Source organism: Nestor notabilis, unplaced genomic scaffold (assembly GCF_000696875.1).
Source record: "Nestor notabilis isolate BGI_N333 unplaced genomic scaffold, ASM69687v1 scaffold15725, whole genome shotgun sequence".
NCBI classification, from domain to species: Eukaryota; Metazoa; Chordata; class Aves; order Psittaciformes; family Psittacidae; genus Nestor; species Nestor notabilis.
In genome coordinates this window covers 47,133-73,818 of record NW_009930782.1, presented here as the reverse complement: position 1 = coordinate 73,818, position 26,686 = coordinate 47,133, and the positions used below count along the sequence as shown (strand labels likewise).

Sequence of the window (26,686 nt, the reverse complement as noted above, 5' to 3'; positions counted from 1 at the left end):
ATTTGGTCCTCAATTCTGCACAGATCCCAGTGTGAGTTAAAACAGATTTAGCATGAAGAATTGGAAATGTGTGCCATATGCCAGATGAGGTGTCTTATACAAGTCAATTCTTATTTGCCCCTTGCCTTTGGAAGTATCTCACCTGACATGTCTCAGAACGGCATTTGCTGTTTCCAGGCATTGTCATACTGCCTCATAATTTTCCAGCTGACATTTATGTATCTATCTTCACCATTTCCAGTTGAATACGCAGCTTATAAACAAATGTGTTGCTATCTTTATATGTACGATGTGTGCTTTTTGATGTTGAAATAATCCCTTTTTCTCAGACTCTAGTCTTTGACATTAAATCAGCGCTCCTGATTGATACTGATGTGTTCCTCTCTGTCATATACGTTACTGGCATCAGAGTTTTGCAAGCCGTTATCAGACACTTCTTTTGTTTGGTTGGTTTTCCTCTATCCTGAACTAAAAAATGTTGGTGACTGTGGTTGCTTTTTGCAGTCTTCAGGTATCATTGTGACTTGACAGATGCAGTAAAAATCCATGTTTCAGGCTCTGTGGTTCCACATGTTAATTCCTCCGGAATTCTTTGGTGATTATTTATGTTCCCTTGCCCTCCCCAGCTTGAACCACTGAGCTCCCTGAATTTTCCTTCTTAACCTTCATTCCTGTTAATTAATCAGCCTGCTGTCACCTTCAAGTGCTTTATAGTCCTTACTGAGTAGCAAGGAAGAATACTTACAGAGCTCTTTCTTCTAGCTGTGCTGAGATTTTCTTACATCCGTACCACATTCTTACTTTTATTCCTGGTTATTTATATATATACATCTATACACAGGCACACAGGGACAAAAAAAAGTAATAGCACATTTTTTTACAATTTGCTTTATGTCAACTTGACTTTTATTATTTCTTGAGCATGTACAAATGCCATAATTGGATTTCTGTATCTTAATTCTAAAATCTTCGTATCTTACCTAGTTTGCATTTGTTTTAAATTCATATTCTCATTCATTTTCATGCTATTATTTAAAAAAAAAAAAAAAAAGAAGAAGAAGGAAAAAGGAGACCTAAGACACAACTCTTTAAAATTTATGCTTTTATTAAAATTTTCTACTGTCTTTAGAAATGTCTCTAATAACATTCTCTCCAGGTCCAGTGATACATCCAGAAATAATCTAAGTGGCCTATTTATAGAATTAAAAATAAGGCATGTAATTAAACAGAAGCTACTATGTATGTATTGGATTTGGGTTCTCAAAATCACACAGTTGTCTGAATAGCATATTCCATGAAAGAAAAGATTATGTGATTACAGGTACTTAATGATTTTTCCCAGGATTTTTATTGATGTGTTGGCCCTCCAGAAGGCATTGTGTTGTCTATCATCATTTTTACTCTGCATCTTTGAGACACAGTATGACAATAAATGGGTACTTAAACTGAGATTTTGTTATGTAATAAAATTCATAGAGCTAGTTTACCTTAATACCATAATGCAATCACATCTGATGAATTTTTTGGCTGCATAATATAAATAATGATCAACTGGATTGTCTTTGTTATTCTTGGGTACTGTGGAACATGTAGCTGTTTCTGTGCCTAGCAAGAGAAAGTTTGAAGTGTTATACTGCAGTGATGCTGTAAAAACATTGTAAGTAATAATAGCACAGAATCAGAGTACTGGTTAAATTCTGGTTTTCTATATGACAGCTTTTAGTTTACTAAATAAACTAAACACTTCTAGTGTGTACAGTAAATACCATTATATTTGTGATCAAGAATAAAGTAATTATGCCTTCTCCCTTTTATCACAGATTCCTTGCAGCTTGGAGTACTGGGATGAGCTTCAGAAATCATTTGTTGCATTCCGGGAATTCAGTCTGTCAGAAAGCAAAGTCTGTGAACTACAACTACCAAGTATCAACCTTGTGAATGATCAGAAAGAGCTCATAGCCTCCGACCTGTGGAGGATTGTCCTGAACAGCAGTCAGAATGTGGCTGATGACCAAAGGTAATTTTAAAGGAGGAGAGAAAAACAGAAATCTAATGCTACACTCTTGAGAGATCTTTTTGAAGAGACTTGGGAAATAAGATATTGTTTTCATATGCGGTAAGAGCAGCTGGTCTTAAATGACCCTCAGACTGTAGTTCATCTTCATGCAAGGGCATGGATTATGCACAAAAAGAGCTCTCTTAGATTTATAGGCAGCCTAACAGCATCACATTCATCTATTTTCTGAATAGAAGGATTACTGTAGAGTGAAGACAAACAGGCCATATCCTGAAACCTCTTAGCCACACAAGGCGGTAAAATTAGCTAGTTAACAAAAGAAGGGTGAGGCACAATCCATTGTATAATGTAGCAGTAAACATTCTTCTTCCATGTACTCCCCATACATCACCTTTAATTTGTCCTCAGTGCAAGTCAATGAGTAAAATAAGCCAAGTGACTATTTTAAATAGATTAAACAAACCTTGAGTACTTCAAGAGCATTACATTGTTATTCACAAAGCTTGCTTACAATGCTAACAGTACAAAAAAAAAAAAAAAGGAAAGTTAATCAGTGTTTCCAAACACTGGGATCCATTTTTCATCATGTTTACATCCAGAAACAATGTACAATAACAAATACTCTATTTGCATTCATTCAGTTTTGGTTAATATGTAGAGTAGGAAGAAATGAGTAGAAGTTCTCTACACAAACAGCAGTGGAATTGCTTTCAAAGATCTTCTTAATATTGTGTAGTTAGAGCAGAAAACCAAGAATGATCCTGTTGGATCATTGGTATTTGCTGATTGTTGCTGCCGGTGTATGAACACATGCTTGAATGACTGTATAGCATCTACATATATGTTACGTGAAGCTACAGAAATCAGAGAAATCAGGAAACATGAAGATGGCTAATGAAATCAATGACGAAAATTAAACATCTGGTTTCCATTAATAGTATCAGGTTGGAAGTGATTTCTTGATGTTAATTGTGAAAGAATGCAGTTTCATCATTGAGAAGTTAAGTGTTTTAGACAAGGTTAATTCCTCTGAATGTGGGACCTTGGCAAAATTGCCTTCCTGGTCAGCTTAACACCACAGAAATGTGAACTCGGTGGGAACTGAAAATGAAGAAGTGAAATTTAGTAGATTTTTTTTTCATAATAAATTTGGCACTGTAATTGTGTTTATTGTTTTCTGCTCAAATAGGGTTCATCACTACATGCAATGTTTCGTTCAGGGACATTTGATAATCTTATGAATTTAAATTGTTCGGAAAGATGCTAAGGTTAAAATGAACTAGAAATAAGTAAAAAAAAAAAAAAAATACTAATATAAAACCAGTTTGGGCTGTGATAAACACCCAAAACATTTTACAGCGCATCAATTCACCTGCCTAGAAAACATGAACTTGTGAGTTTTCAGCTGGGATGCTGCAGGCCTGCTCCATAATAATGACCATCCTCAGTGGTATCAGGGTGTCAAGTTATAAAGGGGTAGAAATGTTCTCATGGCCTTGAGGTACCAGAAGACTCCAGGAAAGACAATTGCTCTGTTCACAGTAATGATATTAGAAGCATAATGTCCTCCAGATTGTGTGTGCACAGAAAAAACTAAAGCAGAAACTACAACTGAAAGAAAAGGAACTAAACTGAAGCATTAGCAGTCACTGAATAGCAGGAGAAAAAAGAAGGCAGCAGAAAACATGCACCACACTGCTGAAGCATTTGGCCGTAAATAAACAAGTCAAAGGAAAGTGTCTTGAACTGCCAGCTCCTTAGGCACATGTACAGACACTGCAGAGTCACTAGTCCTGAATCTTTTGGTGGCCTGAGGAATTTGTAATATTTTTAGGAAGTGTAGTTTACACCTACACAAACTAGCAGTAGACTGGCAATTTAAAGATTCATGTAGGTCAGGGTGAACCATATCCAGAAAACAGAAACCTGAGGGGTATGTGAAGGAAACCTCTGATTTCAGTCAGAGAAGAAAAAAGATTATGTTCCCTGCCTCAGCAGCAGTTTCAGGTAGAAATTTAAACTGATCTCTCTTTATACTAACTTCAAACAAGGCTGCTCTGCAAACTGTCTGAAGGATAACTGCAGGAAGGGCTGGTGTGGAAGAGGTAGCCTTCTAGTAATCTCCAGACCAGTCCTGATCTGGAGAGGGCCTTTTACAATGGCATGTAGGGACATGACAAGGTGGAATGGCTTTAAACTGACAGAGGGTAGATTTAGATTAGACATTAGGAAGAAATTCACTGTGAGGGTGGTGAGGCGCTGGCACAGGTTGCCCAGAGAAGCTGTGGATGCCCCATCCCTAGAAGTGTTTGAGACCAGGTCAGACAGGACTTTGAGGCACCTGGTCTAGTGGGAGTTGTCCCTATCCATAGCAGGAGAGGTTGGAACTAGATGATCTTTAAGGTCCCTTCCAACTCTAACCATTCTGTGTGATTCTGTGACCAGCCTGGGGTGATCCTTCTCAGAGAAACTTAACAGGTCAGAAAAACCTCAGAGGTGAGGCTTTGACCTAAGGTGCTTGAGGCAGAGTCAGTGTCTTCAAGAAGGTCATGCCAGTCACATGTCACTGACCTTGAGGTTTTGTGATTGTTCATAAGCACTGAAATACATACAGTTACAGCTACAGAACAAGTTTAAGGTAACAGTTAAGCCCCAAAGGATCATGTTCTATTAAAGGGAAGCCTTGTTTAGGAGGTGGTGACAGATGCTGTGGACCTGCAGGGAAAGCCAACTTTTCTAGACCCCTCATAGCATATAGGAAGTCTATGTTGGCAGTAACTTTGCTGAAACTTTGGCTTCATCAAACAAACATATTGGTACCAGTATGGATTAGGGTGCTCTTGTGACCGAGCACCCTAAAATGTATTCTGGATTCTACTTGGCCAAAAATGACAAACTTTTTTGGTTTTATGAGAGACTGCCGCATGTCACGGTAAATTTCAGTGCTAGGCTTGTTCCTAAAGCAGACATTTAACATGAGATCTTACAGACATGTGAGAAGACCCACAAGGAGCTGTGCTCAAAGCTAACACCAAGTGTTAGACTAGGAACTTCTGGCTGAGGGATCTGCAAGTGAGAGGATCTCAGGTTTCCTGGAGACTCATAATGATTTGACATTAATTACATGCTGTAACTGTATGATTGATTAGCAAATTTAATTCACTATTAACTGTAAAGTATAAAAATGCTTAGATTTGTTGAAGTTTATTTTCTCAGTTTGAGCTTGCATTTTGAGTCAGACTCTAACAGCTGCCATATGCATGCAGCTGCTCCTCAACGATAATTTTTCCTTCAAATTCTGCAGAGGGTTTTTTTGTGGTAACCTCTTTGATATGCTAATTATTAATAGCAGAGAGCTGATCCCTTGTGTTTTAAGTACTTTATGACTGATTCCTAACATCAATTATAAAGTATGAAACTTACGTGTGACAAGAAAACAACAAGGTTTGTGAGAAGATGTGGATCCAGCTGATATGTTCAGCAGTAGCTGGCAGGCTGAACTATATCAACCAGTAATGAACACAGGAATATGCAAAGATGTCATGATCCAAATCTTGTGGTATGAAAGCTTTTTCTGAGTTCGATCGGGAACTACTTAGAAGTACAAAAATCAAGGAGCTATCTGGTTAAGGACATAATTTTTATGTGTATGTTATTTATTTTTAAGAATTTTGCAGGCCATTCATTATGCAATGAATGTATAAGGCTTGAATGAACATTTGTCAGTGTTTATTCAATGAATAAACAAGTCTGAAGTTCTAAATGAAATAATTTAGCATCCCTTTGGGGATTTAGTATAGTCTATCAAAGGAACCATATATAGCATAAATGACTGTTTATGGAAGACCTTAAAATAGGGGATTAAAAGGAAATTATCATAAAATAAAGTATTTTCATAGGTTGTATTTTTATGCTGCAGTACTAGCAAATTATAATCAAAATTACTTTCATTTAAAGCCCTGTTTGGTTGGTGAGACACTAAAGCCCCTCCTTAGTTTGGTTGGGAGGAGTTTATCATTCTTTGTTTAAGTGGGCTACATTACAAGATGTTTTATTTATTTGTGCATCTCCCGTGTAATGTAAACAGTATTTTTATAATTGCCAACATACTAATGTAAAATAGTAATTGAAAATGCCTTAAGATACAAACCGTGAAACAAGTACAAAAACATTTAAATAAGCCTTAAATTGCTACTTTTTAAAAATTAAAGTGAGGAATCATGATCATGTTTCTTGCTAATTGTTTTAGCTTTTATTCAAAGTAAAAGATGTACTGGATTTTGACCTCTAACAATTTGGGTTCAGACCAGCATTTGAGTCATAAATTAAATGAGTTAAGTGGTCTCTTTCTTCTTCCCAGTGGATATTTTCCCATGTTGCGGTTTCATCACAAATGGCAGTTTTGGTTTAAATATTCCACTCTTAAAATAACAAGAATAATGCAGGTCACTGTTAAGTCATTGTTCCCAGTTGCCATATATTTAAATTGAACTGTTTTGCTTGATACGAAGCTATCATACTTTATAATTACTTTGAATGGAGGTGTTTTCCATTTTAAAAATTCTGTTATTTCACACGATTAAAAAAAAAAAAAAGGCAAAAAGAGATTTCTGCTGTTAAAGTCAGGTCAGTTTTGTTTAGAATTTCCTCTGGTTGTGCTACACCCATCTCTCAGCATGTTGTGCCAAACACAAAGCAGTAGAAGCTGGTTATTCCTTTTCTCCCTAGCTGAAAAACTGTGGACTGTTGACACTTCATTTTATAGCTCCAAAGCAGCCAAGAGAATGTGGGAATTTCTTTTATTCTGTATTCAGTTCATGTACAAATTTTGATTGCACAATCAGATCTAACTCTGATGTAAATGCTCCTGTTGTTCACCAAGTCTTAATAGAAAGTTACCTGGGGTTTCAGTAACTGCTTTATTTTCTGTTTGTGCACAGCATGTGATGTGTCTTTGATTTCTGTGCTCTATGCAAGGTAGAAGGACAAAGTAGCAGTGCTAAAGGTCTGATGGAAGGCTACTAGGCAAAAACTTTAAATGGGATTTAATTTAAAATCGGAGGGTCACACTAGTGATTGTAAGGACTACAGTCCCCCTTTTAAAACTGCCCATGCGATATTATGATCTCTTACTACAGTTCTATTTTGAATCAATAATCAGTCAATCAATCAATTTGTCCCTCCCTCGCATGGAAGAAGATGCAAGGCCAGTTCTGTCCCAGGGAACAACGTTGTCCCATCCTCATTTGCTGTTTCACTCTGGTTATTTTTTTAAGCATATGATTGGACTCTGAAGTTTGTTACGGAATCACTTTAGTGGTGGGCCTTTTTGGTTTCTAAGGGCACTCACTGTCCATGAGCCACTTTGACTCTTACTGTTCCAAACATTTTATCTTCCAGATTATTACTTCTGCTTTGTCTGCTGCTTGTGGGGCAGAAAAGGTTGGAGCAAAGTATGGCTAAATGATTTAAGTTATTTCCCTGGTGTGAAGCTCCTGCCACATTTCCTCCTGCATCAGGCATGTTATGATGCCCTATAATCATTGTGGTTATGAAGGAGAAATGAGAAATGTCCCATCACAGTAAAATGCTTGATAAATAAAAAACAGGTATATAAAATCTGACTAAGTAAGAATTTAGAGATTTTGTTTGGGTTTTTTATTTTATAAAAATACCTATCTCCAAAAAAACATCTTTAAGGAAATTAAAATGCTGAATCACTGATAGGTGACTCAAGGAATAGGCTTCTAAGGAAAATAAATTTATAATTTCAGAATGAACCTCAAATTTCAGAAATAAATGTCCTTCTTTGTTACTGCAGATAGTTCTATAGCTGTTTGTGCAAACTAAGTATTAATTGAAAGTATTAAAACATAATTAAAACCAAAAAGTTCCTCATAGTTTGGTTAACATTTGTTTGTACCTCTCTACCCTTTTTCAGTTTTCCTTCCATGTGTCCCTGAACTTGTTTCTAATCAAAATGCAATGAGCAACAATACTTAAAATATTGACAGTTATTCTGAGAGAACTAACCAGTTTCACAGATTCTAAGGTGTTTAATGGTCTAAATCAGCACACAAATTTTGGTGGCTTTTGGATTTGTTTCCATGCTTTGGTTCCAAACAGTGTAAGGAATATCCATGGCAGAGCAAAGCAAAGCATCCCATTTCTCTGACTTTAGTCCAGTCCCATAGACATTTTATCATGCAAACACAAAGAATAATTTTATTTCCTAATATGCCAGTTCTTAAAAGGCCTACAACACCATTTTCGAAATGTGAATGGGCAATTTGAAGAGGTAAAGCAGCACAGGAAAGCAACTAAAAATCTGATTAAGTTATCTATCTTTCATCCTTCACTGACCTAATCCATTCTTGATGTCTTGTCTTGATTCTTTGATAACGAGATAATTTTAGTTGTGTTTTACTGCTTCAGAAGTATTTTAATTTATGTCCACAAATCTGAACTTGGATTTAAGCTCCATAAATAAATACCGTGCTAGCTAGCTACCATAGCACAAAATAATAGTGATAAATTTACTTATCCATGGAATTTTATGCATTTGCAGCTGACCATCTTGAGTACCCTCTATACTTATTCATAATTTTGCATTAACATGCATGGAATTATGAAAACTTTAGTCCTAAGGGTGTAAGATATGTTGCTTTGAAAACCAATTTAAACTTGTGTTTGAATTTAAAATATCTTTAAAATGTTTATTCACAGGCTTTGTAAAAGCTAATTACTTTCTGCCAAAAATAGCAAGTTGGCCTTAGTCCTTCATTAGATTTTATATTAAAAATAAAATCATTATTTGACTGAGGGTATGGACTTAGCTTTCTTGACTCAAACTAAAACTCTTCAGTGCCAAACTGCAAAGGGAGTCAGAATAAGGAACATTAAGGATAGATTTGGCTTAAATTAGAAAGTTTATTTGTACTTCAGTGGTGTCTTAGCAACCTGTAGAATTGCGATGTAGTGTTAGTTTCTCTCAAGAGACCGAAAGATAATGCTTGGAAATTCATGGCGTCAGGAGCACGGCTATGGGGGAAAAAAAAACTGGGATGGCATTTTAAATGTATAGTTAGTATGTTGTAATAGGTGCTAGTAAAAGGCTCCAGGCTGAGCTTATAATACTCAGAGATGTTTTTTAAATTATGACTGTAGAGCGAGAAGGACAAAGGGAAGAAAGCTTAAAGGGACAGGGTTTATACATAGAAGTAGTTTGATGGTTGTGAATTGGTTTCCTTAAAATGAAAGAAATGTTTCTCTTGACCAGATTAACTTTCAGCTCATTCTTATGGCTTTAGTAACAGTAATGTACTCTGTTTAACTGTATCAACAACTAAAGATACCTGGTATATTTTGGTTTTATTTTCTGTAAATATGCTTCGCTTCTGCGGTTACAGTTTATAAATTGAAAGTGCATCATGATAAGAGCGATGTTGGATTGCAGACTTGTCTGCTATGTATGTTCTGCTTAGGAAAAAGCACATACACTGACATTAGCAGTTAGAAAACCATGACATTGGCTGTGTTGGAAAACCAGCACAGCACATGGCCAAGTCCTGCTGTAAAGCTACAAAATCCTGGAAGCACTGAACTACCATTTTGTTATCTACCTTTCACAGCTCAGAAAGTGAATCTGCCTCACAAAGTGCATGCGATCAGCTTGTGACACCCACCGCATTAGCAGCCTGTACCAGGGTTGACTCCTGTTTTACTCCTTGGTTTGTGCCATCACTAAGTGTGTTGATTCAATTTACCTGTGTGGAAGTCCACCTCTGCCATCATCTTGATCAACTAGGCACAGGTATGTACTCCTTTACATAGAATAATTGAAGTATATGGTTCATACATGCTGCTTAATGACTCTTCTGCTGCCTGTAGTCCACATTTCCTCATTCAAATAGGCATTCTTGGAATAAATTAACACCAGCAGCCACTGGTGGTACAGGCTTCAGGGTAAAATGGATGACTTCGGTGCATTGAGAAAGTACATAGCGTAGGCAGTGGGGCTGCCTGATTAGTCTCCTTCCTCCCTCCAGAATGGGTAACTGTAGAAGTCGTCGTTTTCCGTAGTCTGATCAGGGACAGCAGGTGCCACTTCAGTTTTGAGCCATCTTAATGAATGAATTTGATCTTTTACATTTTCCAGCGTATTAACAGTACTATTAAAATATTTGAAGATTTTGAAACCCTCTTATAGTAGGAATTCCTTGGAAAAGCTCTGAGAACTGCAGATTTAACTGTTATTTCAGTTATGATCACTTTTGGAGCTACATCTGGTTTTGTTCAGTGCTCTCTGTCATTGCATTAATGGCAAATACATTCCGAGAGATCTTTAGATTATTGTCTGATTTTCAAATGCCAGGAATACTTTCGGTGGAAGATGAGCAAATAGCTTAGATAATTTTGACAGGGACAGCTTTCTCCATGAGTAGTTTTTGTGTTTCTGCAAGTATTACAATATATTCATTATCAAATCATACGAAGACTGACACTCAACATCTAGCAAATAATTTCTTGTCTATAGGCTACCTCTATCACTACGTAATCTCCCTCACTATTACACTCCAGTTCCAGATGCTCGGTCTTTAAAATTACATGTACTGGAAAAGGCAAAAATCAGATTAAAATCAAACCCAGCTGTTTCATTTTTCAACAGCAACTGAGTTTATGCTGATGCTGCTGTTGTTATAAGCCTGAAGTTTTGGGACTCTTTTGTGCTATGTTATACATGAAGGGAGCACAAAACTTACTGTATCCATTATGTGTTTGTAGAGCTCGATCCTGGAAAGTGATGAGTGTTTTGGTTCCAAATCAGTACAGCACTTGAGCATATGCAGAGTTTAAGCATGTGAGTAGTTCTAGCAACATAAATAATAACATCAATGGGAATACTCGTATGCTTAATGCTACACAAGTGATATATGTGCCTTGCAGTATCTGCTCCCACAGCACTCATCACTGTGCAGGACTGAGACTTCAACAAACATGATAAAATCGGGTTTTATTGTATATTTCTCATACTTTAGTCTCAAGATATTGTTTTGTTTCATTTCTAGTATTATGGGGTAATATGTGGCATCTCAGTGGGTCTTAAACTCTGTAACTGCAGCAAAGACCATTGTCATTTTGAGGCCTGTTAGCCTGCACAGTCATATGTCAGCAAATATGACATTGCTAATTTTTATTGTATTCAAAATGTGCTATCATATATATCTATTACAGCAAAAATTCTCACAGAAATATGGTCTCTGCTCCAAATAGGTGGCAATCTGAAATATTGTGCAGTGTGCTGATAAAGCAGTTTAGGTGGCTAGTCTATTTATGGTAAAAAGATTTTGGTTTGCAAATTCTTTTTGTTTGCAGCTGCTATTAATTACAGTTCTATTTTCCATCTAATAAACAGTGTGAACAGGATTAATTTCAGATTTCAGAAATGTTGACTCGTATGAATTTTACTTCTTTTCATCATATGTACAAGCAGTTAAAACACAATTTACAAAACGGTACAGAATGTGGCAATGGTGATGCTCTAGTCTTTTTTGTTCATTTACTTTTCAGCACCACCAAAGTTTCTTCAGCCATTTTCATCAGATAAGAACATGCCATCTGAACTGGAATACATGATAATTTCTTTTGATGAGCCTCATATATATCTTCGTCAGTGGAGTGATGAATCAATGTTCCAGGAGATCCAGTTTTCAACTCAAGCTGACTGTAAACTTTTGGAGTGCCGAAACGTGACTATGCAGAGTGTTGTGAAACCTTTCAAAATCTGGGGGCAGATTGCTATTTCCAACAGCACAATGGGAAGGCTATTGGACAGCACAATAATGGTGGACCCCGTTTTCATCAACTTTGGCCAATATGCACTTCATTCTCTAAATACAGCAATTCAAGCTTGGCAGCAGGTAGGCAAAAACAATAATGAGAACAAATGTAGCTATTGAGATAATTTCAGATCAAATTAGAAGACCAATTGCAGTCATTAAAATTATTCCAATATGTAAAAGCTTTAATTTAAAAGTGCTTTTCGCTAATAAACATTAATTCAGTGATAGAAATGAAAATTAGGAGACAATGAATGCTATATGTAAAGGTAAATGTAGCCAGAACTGCTTGAGTTTTAGTGAAACTACATGGATTTATATCAAACTAATCAGGATCTTGGTCTTGAAATGCATAATGTTCCACTAATTTATGAAAAGGTGAATGATGGTGTGTAAGCACAGCTCAGTCTGAGTGCTAGAGTGTATTGTTTCCAGCTACTACTTCTATCCTTACTGACGTTCAGCACTAGTTTCACATTACATTCTGTGCAAGCAGCATTAATGGCTGAAGCCAGTCCCAGCATAAGGAACCTTACTTCTTCAATGACCCCACGAAGGCCAGTAATTCCCTTATTCCACTATAGCCTTGAAATCAAATCATTCTCTTCATCTGCCTGAAGACCTATGTGGAGCCTGGGAATTAATTACCTATCATGGCACTACAATAACAAAACCCCCAAAAAGGATAGAACATCTGTTTTATATCAAAAAATTCTTTTTTAAGGGCATTCCATGGTTTTCTTGTTGCAAAAGGACATTCATAAAACAAGATCTAGTGTGATTTAGATCTTTACAGCTGGCTCAAATATCAATGTGAACAAAAATCTTTGTAGCTCCAATTTCTGTTTTTTGTCATATTTTGAACAATGCCTTTAATAAAAAACAAACATAGAAGGTATAAGAGAGTCGTTGATAGGCTGTTTAAACCCAAAATATTTCTGACTTTGTACTAGTCCCTCATCTAAGACATGTGTGGCAACTACTGCAAAATGGCCTTCAGAAAGGTCAGTTTCCTCTTAGGATGGAAAAAAAAAAAGCTCTCTCAGACATAGCTATACATATAAATAAAATATGGTGCATAAATATTTAAATGTTTTAAACCACATCACAGTGTGAATGACTGACTGACTACTCTGTGCCTTGAAGGAATATTCTGAATTGAAAAAATGGAATTGTATATTTGATTAAGTAGAGCCATATGTCGCATAGTATACTGCTGATAGGTACATTCTATGAATAGTTGGTACTGATTTATACATGGATTTGGCAATGTTAACATGGGCCACAGGAGGATATACTTCTGTAATTGTTGCTGTAATTTTCTCGTTTCCTCTCATGTCAAGGGTACTTGCCACCATGTTCTGATGTGGTGGGTATCTAGCCCTGAGTATCTGAGATTAAAAACTAGCATCACTTTGAAATTAGGGAACAGTTAACACACAAGTGAGTTTAAAATGGCTTATTAAATTAATTGTTACCAAGATGTTTTGTATGCGGCTTTACCTCCAGATCCAGGGGGTGGCATGCACTGTACCAGGAGAGAAAGAATTTCCCAATGATAAGCATTATTTGATGTTTGCTGTTCACACAAAGTACGATATAAATGCTGCCAACTAGAAGCATGAATTTAATAAGCAGGAAAGGTTATTTGAATTCTCCAGGTATTTTTTGCTGGATTAATATCTGAAATAAGTGATGTTGTATTCAGTGGACAGACAGATGAAGCATGAAACAATTCGACCCTGCACCTTTAGGTCAAAAGTTCAGGATTACCAGAAGCCTCTGTCAGTGTCTTTGTTTCTTAGAAATGGACTGATTTTTTTGTTGTTGTGGTTTAAGTAATGATGAACACTTTGAAAGTAGATTAAGCCTGAAATACACAAGGCATATAATTTGCTTTATACTTCTAAGTCACACACTGAAAATCTGAGAGGATTAGCACTTTTTAAAGGCAGTTTCCCCTTTTCACATATTTCAATGTCTAATCTGAAATCCTTGTTTAAATACGAACAGAAACAGGCTAATATACATCTAAATGCAAAGCTAATGGTTTTAATAAATAAATAAATAAATAAAAGTAATGGTTTTAATAATCAAATAACTGGGCAGGGAACTTCAGGATTGTTTTTAATTTAGTTTTATTATTTAATAACAACATGCAGAGTATCAAGTGAGATAGAAAATGCATGTCTCCTGTGAATATACATGGGAGTGTGTTGTTTTTTCTCTTTTATTTGGAAAGCCTTCACTAATTATTTTATAGCATTAGTGCTCTGTGATATCTAGATACAAAGAGTCAGGTGAGAGAACAGCTCCCCAGGTTCAGTTCTAAGTGAGTATTCCTGGGGTAAAAAAGGTATTCCTTTGTGGCCTCGCACGGCAAATGTTTTCCTAAGCCTCTCAGAAGTTATAAAAGCTCCTGGTTTAAACCTATTTTAAAACATTAGAACTTCTTTTCCTTGAGGTCTGTGTGGTGCTTAACCTTTCTGTTGACAGTTGCATAAGTTTCCTTAATGAGCTGGGATCAGTCAAAATGACATCTGTGATCACAGTAGTTTCCCCATCTTTTTACCATAAGCACAGGGAACAAAGGAAAAAGGTACAGGAAATTTGCATGTAGCTTCAGTTTGACTTTCTAGCAGAGACTGTCAGGATACTGCCATAAGAATGAAGTTTAAACAATCAGAAGGAAAATACTCTTTTCTCTCAGAGGAGCTTTGAGAGAGATGAGAAATTGCTAAAAACTTTCGCTTCAAAAAACATTACTAGGTGCTATAGAGAGGGTGTGTATGTGTTTGAAAGAGAGAAAAGGCTTGCACAGGTCTTCGGTAGCTTGTGAAGCACACAGAAAATAACTTTGTGCATATAAAGGGGCCTAGGCTTTATGGTGGTGAGTTTTCTCCAGACCCAGAAAAGCTTTGAAATAGCTGTGATTTGAGATGTGAGCAGAAAGTCCTGAGACAGGGAAAGCCTGGTGACTAGTATCATGTGGGATGCTTTTCCCCCTCTCAGAATGGAATTCACAAAATATTTGAAAGCCCAATAGAGGAGAGATGCTTTCCAGGCCTCTCTGAGAGAAAAGAACAGATGAAAAATTATCTAAAGAGGGGCAGGAAATTGTCCCCCAGGAACTGACCCTAATCTGTATCTGATTCAGGCTGTTGATCTATTGCTGATTCTTTGGATTTGCTGTTTTAATTCAGAGAGATAATTTTTTTTCCTAATCCACACTCAGGTATTTTCAGCTCCTGGAGTCATCATTGAGCCCTTCAGGATCTTTGCCACACAAATGGCCCAGTTCTATTTGTTTTTATTATGTCTGATTTCTCTGCGCTCTTTTTTATCAATCAAAATTTCCTCACTCCATCCTTTGCAGGTTTGGTTTTGGTTTTGGTTTTTTTTAATTTATTTTTCTTTTTGATGCCTTTCTACTTACCCTAGAAGCTTCTACTGTTAGACTTTAGCAGCAAATTTGAGATCCGATTACCTGTGATGGGTGCAGGGAGCTACTGCAGCTTCTCGGGCACCAAGAAGCATGGGAGGTACTCTATCTGGCAAAAATCCCCTGCATTTACTGCAAGAAGAAGAAAAGCTGCATAGAACCCTGCCTGTACAGTGTGTAGTTGCCATACTGAGCTAAAGTATCCCCAGGCTTTCTTGACGATCCTTTAATCAGCTGTTACTATGAAGACTTGCGGCATCAGTAGCAATCTCTTAAGCCTAGCAGCATGGAGCAACGCCTTATTCATAGAATCATATCACAGAATGGTCTGAGTTGGAAGGGACCTTAAAGATCATCTTCTTCCAACACCTCCTGCCATGGACAGGGACACCTTTCACTAGACCAGGTTGCTCCAAGCCCCATCCAACCTGGCCTTGAACAGGGATGGGGCATCCACAGCTTCTTTGGGCAGCCTGTTCCAGTGTCTCACCATCCTCATAGTAAAGAATTTCTTCTAATGTCTAATCTAAATCTATGCTCTGTCAGTTTAAAGCCATTCCCCCTTGTCCTGACACTACATGCCATCGTAAAAAGTCCCTCTCCAGATATCTTGTAGGTCTCCTTTAAGTATTAGTAGATTGCTGTAAGGTCTCCCCTGAGCCTTTTCTTCAGGCTGAACAAGCCCAAGCTCCCTCAACCTGTCTTCATAGGAGAGGTGCTTCAGCCCTCTGATGATCTTCCTCTTATGATGGCCTCCTCTGGACAAACTTGAAGCAGGTCCATGTCCTTCTTGTGTTGGTGTTTCTTTGAATAAAACATCAGAACTGTTATAATATGAGCTTAAAATACTTCTTTTGCTTTACTTCGAGAAGTGTTGCTGTTAAAAGCAGTAGCTTCTAGTAGCACATCTAGCATTTAAGACTAATGATTAATGGCAGTCATTTATAAGCACCAAAATGTGTGCAAGTCTATTTATAATTCCTGATGGAATAACATTCCCCTGGTACAATTTAGGAGTTCTATACATGCCAAAAACTTGCTAGATTCTCTTCTCCCACTGGAAAATGCACAAACCTACAGTTTGTGTTAACTTACTTGAAACTAGGTTAGTTAGGTAAAAAGAAGGAAGTTGATAATCTTCTGATATTGTTCTTCCAGTCTCTGTGTAATCAGCAAGAAAATGTATTGGAGTAAAAACAAAACAAAAACTAAAACCAAAACAAACAAACAAACAAAAAAACCCACAACAAAAAACAAACCCAACCAAAAGCCCACAAAAGAACAAAAAAATAAAAAAAACCACGCAAAACAAAAAAATATGGAAAACCCAACAATTTCTTCAGTTCCCCTGGGGTTATAAATAGCTTTGACTATAACAACATTCTGACCTCTATGGATACTAAATCCTTCCTTTTAAAAAGAACATTTTGCAAAGCTGTAACAGGAAAATACATGTGGTAGCCCTATGGATATGTGGGTATGGCAGCTTGACAGTAGGAAGTCATAGATATGCCACTAGAAAATGCCAAAATAAATTCTGCACTCTGAAGCAGCACTGTAAATGTCAGCCTTTAGCATACCCAGATCTGCTACTGAATGTGATACAGACATATTGACCTGTAATGAGTTTTATTGCTTTGAAAAAGTGAGATTTTGGTTATGCTCACCTGAGGCTTGTTTCACAGAAGATACCTGATCTTTTGCAGAAAAATACATGAGATTTGAAGAGAAGCTTTAATTTAAATACTCTTCTGCTTAAATACTGCTAGGGTGAATAATGTTTTGCACAAATGCTCCCAGCCAACCATTCTGACATTCAGTCACAAAAGGAATTGCAACCTGCCTGTAGATGTGCACCTTAGGTTCTTCTGAGGTTAATTACAGTTGTGAATGTGCATTGAAGCTAAATTGGACATACCTTGAACACTTCACTTTTCAGAAAATCTGTTCCACGTGTATCACGCAGCAGTGTGCTACAAGCAATGTACCAAACTGTTTTTCATGGAGAGCTGACGATCCATAGGGATCTATGAGGAAATATTTTTCTCTCTCTCTTCTTTGATCTCTGAATTTCTGCAGGCTTCCAGGCACATTGGTATCAAAGAACTAGAGACCCATATGATCATAGACAGAGGAGGTGCTAGCTTCATTATGTCTGTTTAAAATGTCCACTGAGAGAGCAAGGAGGGAAACAGAATCAGCTCTCAAAGACCATGGAGGGCCCATAAGTTGGAGAAAACGTCATGGGAAGAAAGGATAAGAAAAGAGCAGCTGGGCTGTATTGTGGAGAGAAGGGAACCAACCAACAATAAAGCATTGTCAAAAGTGTGTGCTAGGAAAGATGGGTCAAAAAGAGGTAACACAAAGCACAAGATTATGAATTCTTTGTGTTATACCCGTTAAATTGCATGAAGACTATCCAAATGTTGCTTTCTTGGAATAATTTGTATGGTTGCTAGATAGTTGCTTGTAAGTGGAAGGTGCCAGCCCAGAAACAACTAGGACAGAAATATATGAGAGGTGATCTCCAAATCAAATTGTCAGTCACACTTTGACCTCTCCTGTATAGGGGATTATTGTTCATGCCTTCAGGGGCGGAAGACCTGTAGCTCTGGTAATTTTTATGACTATCATACAGTCTCATTGTGTCAACAGAGTGACAAGCAGCCAGATGAGAAACAGAAAGAGAGGGATGGAAGGAGGTTGCAAGCAGGAGAAAAAGTATTGTGAAATCTAAAATACTTTAAAACCTGTGACAGTTTTTGGGTTTTCCTATTAGACTGTCAAATTGTATGGTGCATTTTCAGACTAGCCTCATGGAGCTGTGAAAAATACTCTCCCCGTGTGTCCTGCATTTTCTTTTTCCTTTTTTGAAAGTGTTGTGCTATCAGGAGAGAGAGTGTCTTCTGCTGCTGACCCACCCCAACATCTCAAAGTAGAAGCAGCAGCTGGGGAAGAGGAAGTGCAGCCTGTTGGCCTGAGAGATCAGTTGTCAGCATGGAGAAACGCCTTCATGCTGTTCAGCTAGCAGTGCCCCATCTGCCCTGTGTGATCTGTCATTTCCCACTGACTTTAATTTTGTTGAAGTCTTTTACGTAAGTTGGGAAATGAAGTTTTTATCATAGTTTTAAATCTTTAAGCATTACAGAAACATAAAGTAAAATATGTTAAGTCTTAGCATATATTTTGTCAACCCAAACACCTTTTTTCTTTTTTTTTTTTCTCTTTTTTTTTTTTTCCCCAGAGTACAGGACTAGGAGACCAAAGCTAATGTCAAGAGATCTTGAAGCATTTCTGCGTTGTAACAGTCGCCACTGGGCAGACAGCTGCCAAATGTCTTGCAATTAATCTGATACTTACTGGCTTTCATATCCCTTTCCTTTCAGAACCAATGCCCTGAGGCAGAGGAGTTGGTCTTCAGCCATTTTGTGATCTGTAATGACACACAAGAGACACTGCGGTTTGGCCAGGTGGATACTGATGAAAATATTTTGCTGGCTAGTCTCCACAGTCACCAGTACAGCTGGCGCTCTCACAAGTCCCCACAGGTATGTCAAAAACAGCCCTCTGAATTCAGCAATTGCTAAAGCTGGCTGGTGGCTTTATGGCTTTCTCTATGGTCTCGACTATCTCTAAAGCTCCAGTTCCTTCAGGAGTCAAATGCTGGGGCTGCATCAGAGAGAAAAGGTAAACAAAGAGTGAGGAAAGCCAGAAGTGTTTAGAAGTTACTTGAGGGTAGAACTGGATGTGCACGACTGCTTTTTGTAAAATTGAGCAGTTGTGGAAACTGAAGCTTCTGAAAAAAAGCAAAGGAAGATCACTTGCCAGGTTTTTATAACTAAGTGATCAGTGTCTGTTTTCTGTGATGTACATTAGAGGTTTGGGGAATTTTCTTAATGAATTGTTTTTACCAGAAGCATCTGTTCACTGAAATTGTTTGCAGAACAGGGTCAAACTGGACAAATCTCTCAACTCAGCATGTGCTTGCATTAGAAGAGATTTTAAATTGTCAGAAACACCCCACTTGCAAAGTTTAAATAATGCCATTTCTGTTTCTTGGGATTTTTTTTTTTTTGAGGATAAACACTGAAACAGAAATAAAATATTTTAAAATTATCATCAGGAAGTATTTCAATGAAACCATGTTGTTGGTTTTCTTGAATGGTGGTGGAAAATGGACTTTTCATCTTGATTCAAGACAGGGCAAGAATTTAAATCTAAAAATAAGCATTTATGAGACAGCAAAGCCGTTTCTTCTCTCTTTCTAATATATGCCCATCTCCTGCTGAGAGAGACTAGAGACCTGTGCTGCCCTACTTGATGAGCAGTAATCTTGCACTGCAGAGTTACTAAAACTTCTACACGTCATGGGAGAAGTGTAGTGGATGGGGGTTCCTAACTCCTCCAGGGCCCTGGAAAATACCAGTCTCAGAATGTGAGAAAGAAGGTGAAATTTGGCTGGTAATTCTAAACAGGAGCTGTGCCCACTTTCACTGCTGACAAGTTTCAAGTTTCATTGGGAAGCAGAGATGGCAAATTTACTGTGTTTTTCATTCATATGTCAGTTGGTGATATGCAAAACTACTGAATTTTATGTAAGTGCAGTAATCTGTACAAAGCAAACTCAGCCAGACTAAACAGTTGCAGTTGACACTGAAGTCAAGGCCTAAGTTAAGAGGAAACAGCCTAATAAAGGACCATCTCACCCCAGGGATAGAGTTGTTATAAATGGTGTGCGCTGGTGTCATAGTGCACAGAGGCGGGACCTTTGGAGTCTCAGAGCCACTGGAGTGCTGCATGTCCCTTGTCACATTTTCAAAAAGGACATGTTTTCTTATACAAACAAAATGCCTGTGATGTCTCAGCCCATGGGCAAGCATGCTAAATGGGTGATTGTGCTTTCTACAACAGGCCAAGTGTCAGAGTGTGACACAGGATCCCCACTTGTCAGGTGACAGTACTCTCACTTGGGTTATGAGGTAGCTCACTCTGGTTGTGTGAGGGAGAAATAACCAGCACACTTACGGAAAGCTAGCTAAATGTGACCTGTATTTCATAACCAATTACCACCCAAAAAAATTATTTAAACCTTTTTATAAACACATGGAAAAATGAAGGAAATCTTTAAAGCAATTATAGATAAAACCAGAACCAAGTAAGGCTTTCTTCGTAACAATTTTTCGTATCCATTTTCTGGTTACTTATATAAAATTATTCAGTTGGGAGAATCCTATTTTCATTCTATATAGTTCTACTAATGGTACAGTTCTGATGATCGTGTATTTCTAATAATGGTGTATTTCCAATAATGGTGCAAACTCTTAAGAGTTTTGAAAATGAAGGTTATCTCAAGCAGAGTAAAAAGTAGAAGAGTTAAAATTGCAGCTTGTTATTGATACTTCCTTTCAGTTCCAGCTGAGCTGCCAAAGACCACCAGTACAACGTATGACAATAGCCATCAAACACCTGCAGAACTTTAATATTTAAACATTGATCTTTAGCTTGTCCTTTCAGTCACAGACTTGAGCAATGCAAAATATTCTGTTTCCATGGCCGCTATGTAAGTCTCTTATTAAATGAAAAATGAAAGTGCAGGATGAAAGGTGGAGAAGTCCAGCATTAAACCAAATCTCACATTAGGGAATGGGTGAGGTGACACTAGGAACCTAAGATTCGTTTTTCAGATACTCATTCTTCAGCTAAAAGTTGATGATGTCAAAGGGTTTCCCCGTTCTGTTTTGCTCTCATCAGTTTCAGATTCAGGGAACAACTGGGCTTATAAACAGTCAGGAGTGTCATGTTGGATTCCCATGTCCCAGGAGATGACATATCTAACAGCTCACTTCTCCTGACTCAGCCACATTGTTGGCCAGCAGGCTCTTCTAGTAGAGGGGCTATATCTCCCCTGTCCCAGGCTTTGAAATAATTTCAAGAATATTTCTGCTCTTTAAATGTTTTTCAACAGCCATCTCTTGATGGGAAATACAGAGACTGAAAAATAGCACTGAGCTAATTTCACTGAAAAATATAAGGCTTTCCACACACAGTTGAGATAGAAGCAAATTTTCTTTACAAAGATCAGGGAATCTTGGCATCCGTCTGCAAGCTTTGTTCATTTGGTTAATGCCAAATATGAATTTAGCATGCTTCTGAATGGCAGTTCATCTAAACAGTCTGAACAGCACAATCCTTTGTCATTTTAGATCATACAAAATAAATTTGTTTAAATATTATTGTCATGTAATTTTTTTTCAGTGATTAATACAAATCCTTGAAATGAAAACAAAGACTCAATTAAGACATCAGGTTGTCCCTATTATGCTATGGCACTTTTCTAATTGCTTCCATGCAAAACTATCTAACAGTTTGTTATCCAAAGGTCAGAATAATGCCCAAGCATGGACAAACCCTCTGAGTGTCATATTCATGGAATGCTAGATGACTTCATAGTTATGAAATTATTTCATTTCTCATGATAATTCCTGACTTGCCAAGTTAGTGAATTTTAGAACTCTGAGAGCAGATTGTAAGATAAATGTGAAATAATCCATACTTCTGGAGTCAGGGACTTCCCTCCAGGCATTAGTTCATACTTGACTTACTTGACTTACTCTTGGGGATAAAATGAGTTAGGACAAGGTCTTAGATACCACATTCTCTTACTGGGAAAGAAAACCAACTTGCACAACTTCAGCTGGCTCATGTTTCTTGTTACACAGGCACTAAGAAGCAGCGGTTGCCATGAAATACTTTATTTAACCTCTGCAAAATGTTTTTTTAGTATGGCAAGGCAGTTCAGTTAAATGAAAATAAATAGTTTTAAAAGGATTGTATTTCTTTTACATTCACATCAAGAAAATTCTCCATTTTTCTTTTGCTAATTAAGCATAGTGAGAGATGCAGTAATTGCCCATTTGAATTATTTAACATAAATATATATACCTAAAATAAGTCATTTTTGTAGTAGCACATAGTTATATAATGCTTTATTTACATTTAGAATTAATTTTAATATTAGTGAAGCTACAATAGGCTTTATTAAAAATTGTTTAACTTTTTCATGTTACTGTGTCAGCTATAGCACGCCAAGGATTTGGATTTATCAGCTATTGATGGTGTCCCTCCAACTGGCTTAACTTAAAGCTCCTTCCTTCCTACATTTTTTCACAGCCCGGATATTCTGCATTTCAGGGAACCTAACCTTTCCCTTTTAACTTTCACTCTGATTCCTGCAGGTCTCGCTAGTTTGGCTAATATTTCAGTAATAAGTCTGAGGTCCAGTGCTCGCTCTTCTACTCTGCTCCATCCCCCACGTTTTCCTCAGATTTCATGAGGTTTTGTCCTTCCTTAGGGATAAGACACCCCCAACTATATAGTCCCTTTCAGAGTTGGGGTAAGTCCAAAACTGATGATATTTAAGGCTTTAAGCAATTCTAGCAAAAGTTGCCAGACCTTGTGAGTTCCTTTTGCAGATTTTAATGAAAGTTAGAGGTCTGTTAGATATCATTAAAAGGGAAGAGAAGCTACATCACTCCTGTGCCTTACAGACAACACTGGCTCCTACGTTATTATTGGATCCAGTCTACACTCCTTATCTTGATCTTCAAGTTGCTTTGTGGGATGGGCCCCAGTTATGTCAAAAGTCGTGTTTGTCTCCAAGACAGCTGTGCTTTTTAGGAGAACTGGAGCATGTGATACATAGGCTGATAGTCTGAAGTTAGAAGAGATCAGACCTTCCTAGCAATTTACTCAGAGTTAAGGAATTCTGTCTTGCAAGACAGTAGGCAGTCAGAGGGTCCTACTGAGGATCACACAAATGTAAAAACCAGCTATTCACATGGGTGTCCCTTGAACATATCTGCAGAGATCGTTTGCTTGTGAATAAAGAGCAAAAATCTTCTATAACATGCTAGTTATTGCTAGTTATTTTCCCCACGTTCAGCAGTCCTCTGAAAAAGCAAAGAATAATGGATCTAAATTCATTATTTTACTTCCTATGCAAAACATAATGTTGCATAGGAAAAGTCTGCATTTAAAGTAGCAGCTCCCAAACCTTTCTCCAATGCCTTCCTCCAGGTTTATGATAACAGCCCATTTTCACTTTTCACCATTCCTGACTTGAAGCAGCAAGTGTAGTGGGTAAAAATCAGTTCCTGTGTTGATTTGGGCAATGACTTCAGTGAGAATGTGGCCAAATTACTGGTTATAAACAATATAGTTTTATTTCTTATCAAAGTAGGTAAATATGCCTGAACAGCTCTGTGCTACTTTGTTGCTGCTTACATAGAATTTGGGGGAGAATCTCTCTTTTCATTTGCTTTTCTGTTCTTCTGAATGTACACTTATAAATTCTTGAGTAGATATTAGTAGTGGTCAGTATGTTAGTAATACCTTCACTGGAACCCACTTAAAGTTGTTTTTCTCTTATTTTAGATAGTGTGCCTCCATAGCACAACTTCTAGAATTTTATAAACATAATTTTTAAAGGCAGATGTAGATTTGGAAATAGCTTTAGGAATCTCCTCCTACAAAAAAAAAGACTGAAGCCAAATTTTCATTTATGTTGCATGTCCAGCAGGATCATAATTCAATGTTATTTATTTCAAAGTTGCCATTCTTTCAGGTATTGGGTTCTATAAAGTATAAGATGATATACAGTACTCTGTGGGTTCAAACTTAGAAACTGGGACTTTTATATTGGGACATTTTCCTGTCTTATTGTTTAGGGATCTTACAAATTCTCTGCACAACTTTATGTACTTTATATAATCCTCCACGGGTCATTTACAGAACATCATCGGGGAAAAAATGAAACAAAAACAAAACCAAAAAAAGTTGGTTTAGGCTGTTTTACACTTTTCAAGTAGTGAGAAATGTATTGTTGCTTTCCTTTGCATCCAAAATCAATGGTTATACTATGTTATATGTAATTGACTTTCTAGATAATATCTGGGGCAGATAAGGATTGCTGTTATCCTTGAATCAGATGAAGCCTTATAATTTGGTTACTGTTCCTTAATCAAAAAACTCTTTTCCACAATGTGTAGAGCTGGGTCATACCCGCGAAGTTCAGGCCTGCTTTGCAGGTTGTGTTGAGGCTTACGCCTCCAGGACCCCCCAAGGCTCAGTTTATCTGCCAAGTGTGACCTTTTTTGTTGCTAGCCAGCAGAGGGTGATGGAAATTGCTTTCTCCCATGGTCTGTACTGGCCTTCCATCTTACAAGGGCCAGTGATGTAGAGAACTGATCAGATCTCCCAGGTCCCGTGAGAAAATTAAGCCAAACTGAAATTCAAGCTGAGCTGGTGGCCATTGTGGCTGACAATGTGCAGAATCAACATTTCAATCACTGTTTTCCCAAATATTAATTGGTTTTATTATTGCATATCATAATCCTGGTCAAGAGCCTCCTGCGAACACAACCAGAAAATACTGATCATCCTTCTCCTTTAATTTTTCAATTACAACTTGCTTTAGCTTCAAGTCTTAGAGTTCAGCTCCCATCTCCAGGTCTCCATGTTTCTGCATCATCACAGCTTTTATTTTACTGTCTTGTATCTTTTAGAAAAAACAACTGTTTCCACACCATTAGTCATGTCCTCACTTGATTCCTCACAGTCTCTCAGAGTTGAGAGCAATAACCCTTATACTTCCCCAAAAGCATTTTCTAGTTTCACTTAGAAGACAGATGTAATCTAACTATAGTGAAACCAAGTTAACTTTGGTGGATCTACAAGCAAAGTAGAAATCAAATTTGTATCACTAAGCATTTTGAGGCCACAAGCTTTAAATTACTTACACAGCTGGAAAATGCTGCTTTTTCTGGACAGACTCCCTTCTTAGTCTCATTTTTAATCCCCCATTTTAGTCTTCATGCCTCGTCATATGACACTTAGCTTTATTTACTCAGATTGTATCCTTCACTCACACATCTAGCTGAAAACCTAAGTAAATTTTCAGGAGTGCAGAGAAACATTCTGTGAAGAGACATGATAAAGAATACACCTTTTCTGGACATTTGCTCCAATAGGAGCAGCTTTATCTTAGTCTGCCTCCCCAAAGGTGGTTTCTTTCCTTCTTGAAACAGATATCTATAATGGCTCAGATTTACAAATCCAAACCCCTTAAAATCTAGTCAAACCAAAAAACTCTGTTATCTGTTAATCCATTTTCCTATCAGACAATGCAAAAATCAAATGGTTACATAAATGAGTGCCTATTTTCACATATACAATTAATAGTCTGTTTTGAGTTCTAAGCTATAAATTGCCACTAATCACTGGATTATATTTGTTAAAATGCTTTTGAAGTCCATTGAATATTTTTTGTAACTTTATGCAATGACTTCTCTTTTATCCTAATATATGTACCATACTTAGCTATACTTGTTGAACTTTCTTTGCTTAAAGTGTCTAATAAGTACTTAGAATTTACTTAAAGTGTGATAAATGAAAGGGAGTTACATGGCAATTACTGTGAATCTATAGTATTTGGTCAGTTTTAGAGCTCTGCCTTTTTGAATATCTAACACCATCTATTACGACGTCTTCTGCTAAAATAATGTTAAAGCCTGATTACTTAATTTTCTAAAATTGCTTCAATTTTTATTTCCTGCCATATATCTCTGTATCGCTTAGTGTCATTTGCTAATTACTTCTAGGCATGTTTTCCAGAAATTTCACATTTAAATGACTGATTTGCCCAGAGATCCCTTTGCATTTTCATGGAATGCAGTTTCTTGGCTCAGAAGTAAACTTACGCAGTCCCAGTTCTTACACTGTTATGTCATTAATGCAAATATATTGGATATCTTTAATTTACAAAGGCTGTTCCCTTTGTATGTAGCATTTACCAATGTGTGTATGGGTATATCTTTTTTGTTTCACTTTCTGAACCATGAAGTTAAATGCAGACTAATCATTATGTTACAAAGAAAATTAGTAAGGCAACATTTGTGTTCTAATGACTGCTCAGGGAAAGCTGACAGCATGTTCCTTGGGAACATTCGGCCCGTGAGCAAGGCTGTTTATACAGGGTGGGAGACATCCTAATGTTGGAGCTACATAAAATTACTAATCATCAATTATGGCATTTATATGACATCTGTCTTTGGAGCACACCATATTTTGTGTGCCTTCTAGCTTTAGTACCTTTTCTCATTATTTGGCTGTCATTTCCAGCTACCAGTCTCTCCAAAGTAAACAGTTTTCTTGTTTCTCTTAGTTTTCATATGTGATGAGATTTATTCCCAGCTGCCTCTGTAAGAAACTGAACTGATTCCAGCCACTGCAGTTGGACTTTTTCGTTTTGTTTTGTTTTTCCTTTTCTGTAACTAATACTTAAGAATCAAAGCAACGTGTTTATGACTTTGAGAGTCCTAGTGCACAGCT

General features: G+C 37.2%; 1 protein-coding gene across 1 annotated transcript in view; it reads left to right on the top strand.

The window, feature by feature from the left end:
* The window catches only part of VPS13B (vacuolar protein sorting 13 homolog B (yeast)), a gene marked incomplete at its 5' end in the record, with an annotated part of 82,496 nt that overhangs the window by 17,950 nt on the left and 37,860 nt on the right, over positions 1-26,686 (top strand). Inside the window, 4 exons of the mRNA XM_010015584.1 lie at positions 1,821-2,017; positions 9,649-9,830; positions 11,588-11,937; positions 18,685-18,846. Of these exons, the coding sequence (XP_010013886.1) occupies positions 1,821-2,017; positions 9,649-9,830; positions 11,588-11,937; positions 18,685-18,846 (891 nt within the window). The remainder of the gene's footprint in view (positions 1-1,820; positions 2,018-9,648; positions 9,831-11,587; positions 11,938-18,684; positions 18,847-26,686) is intronic.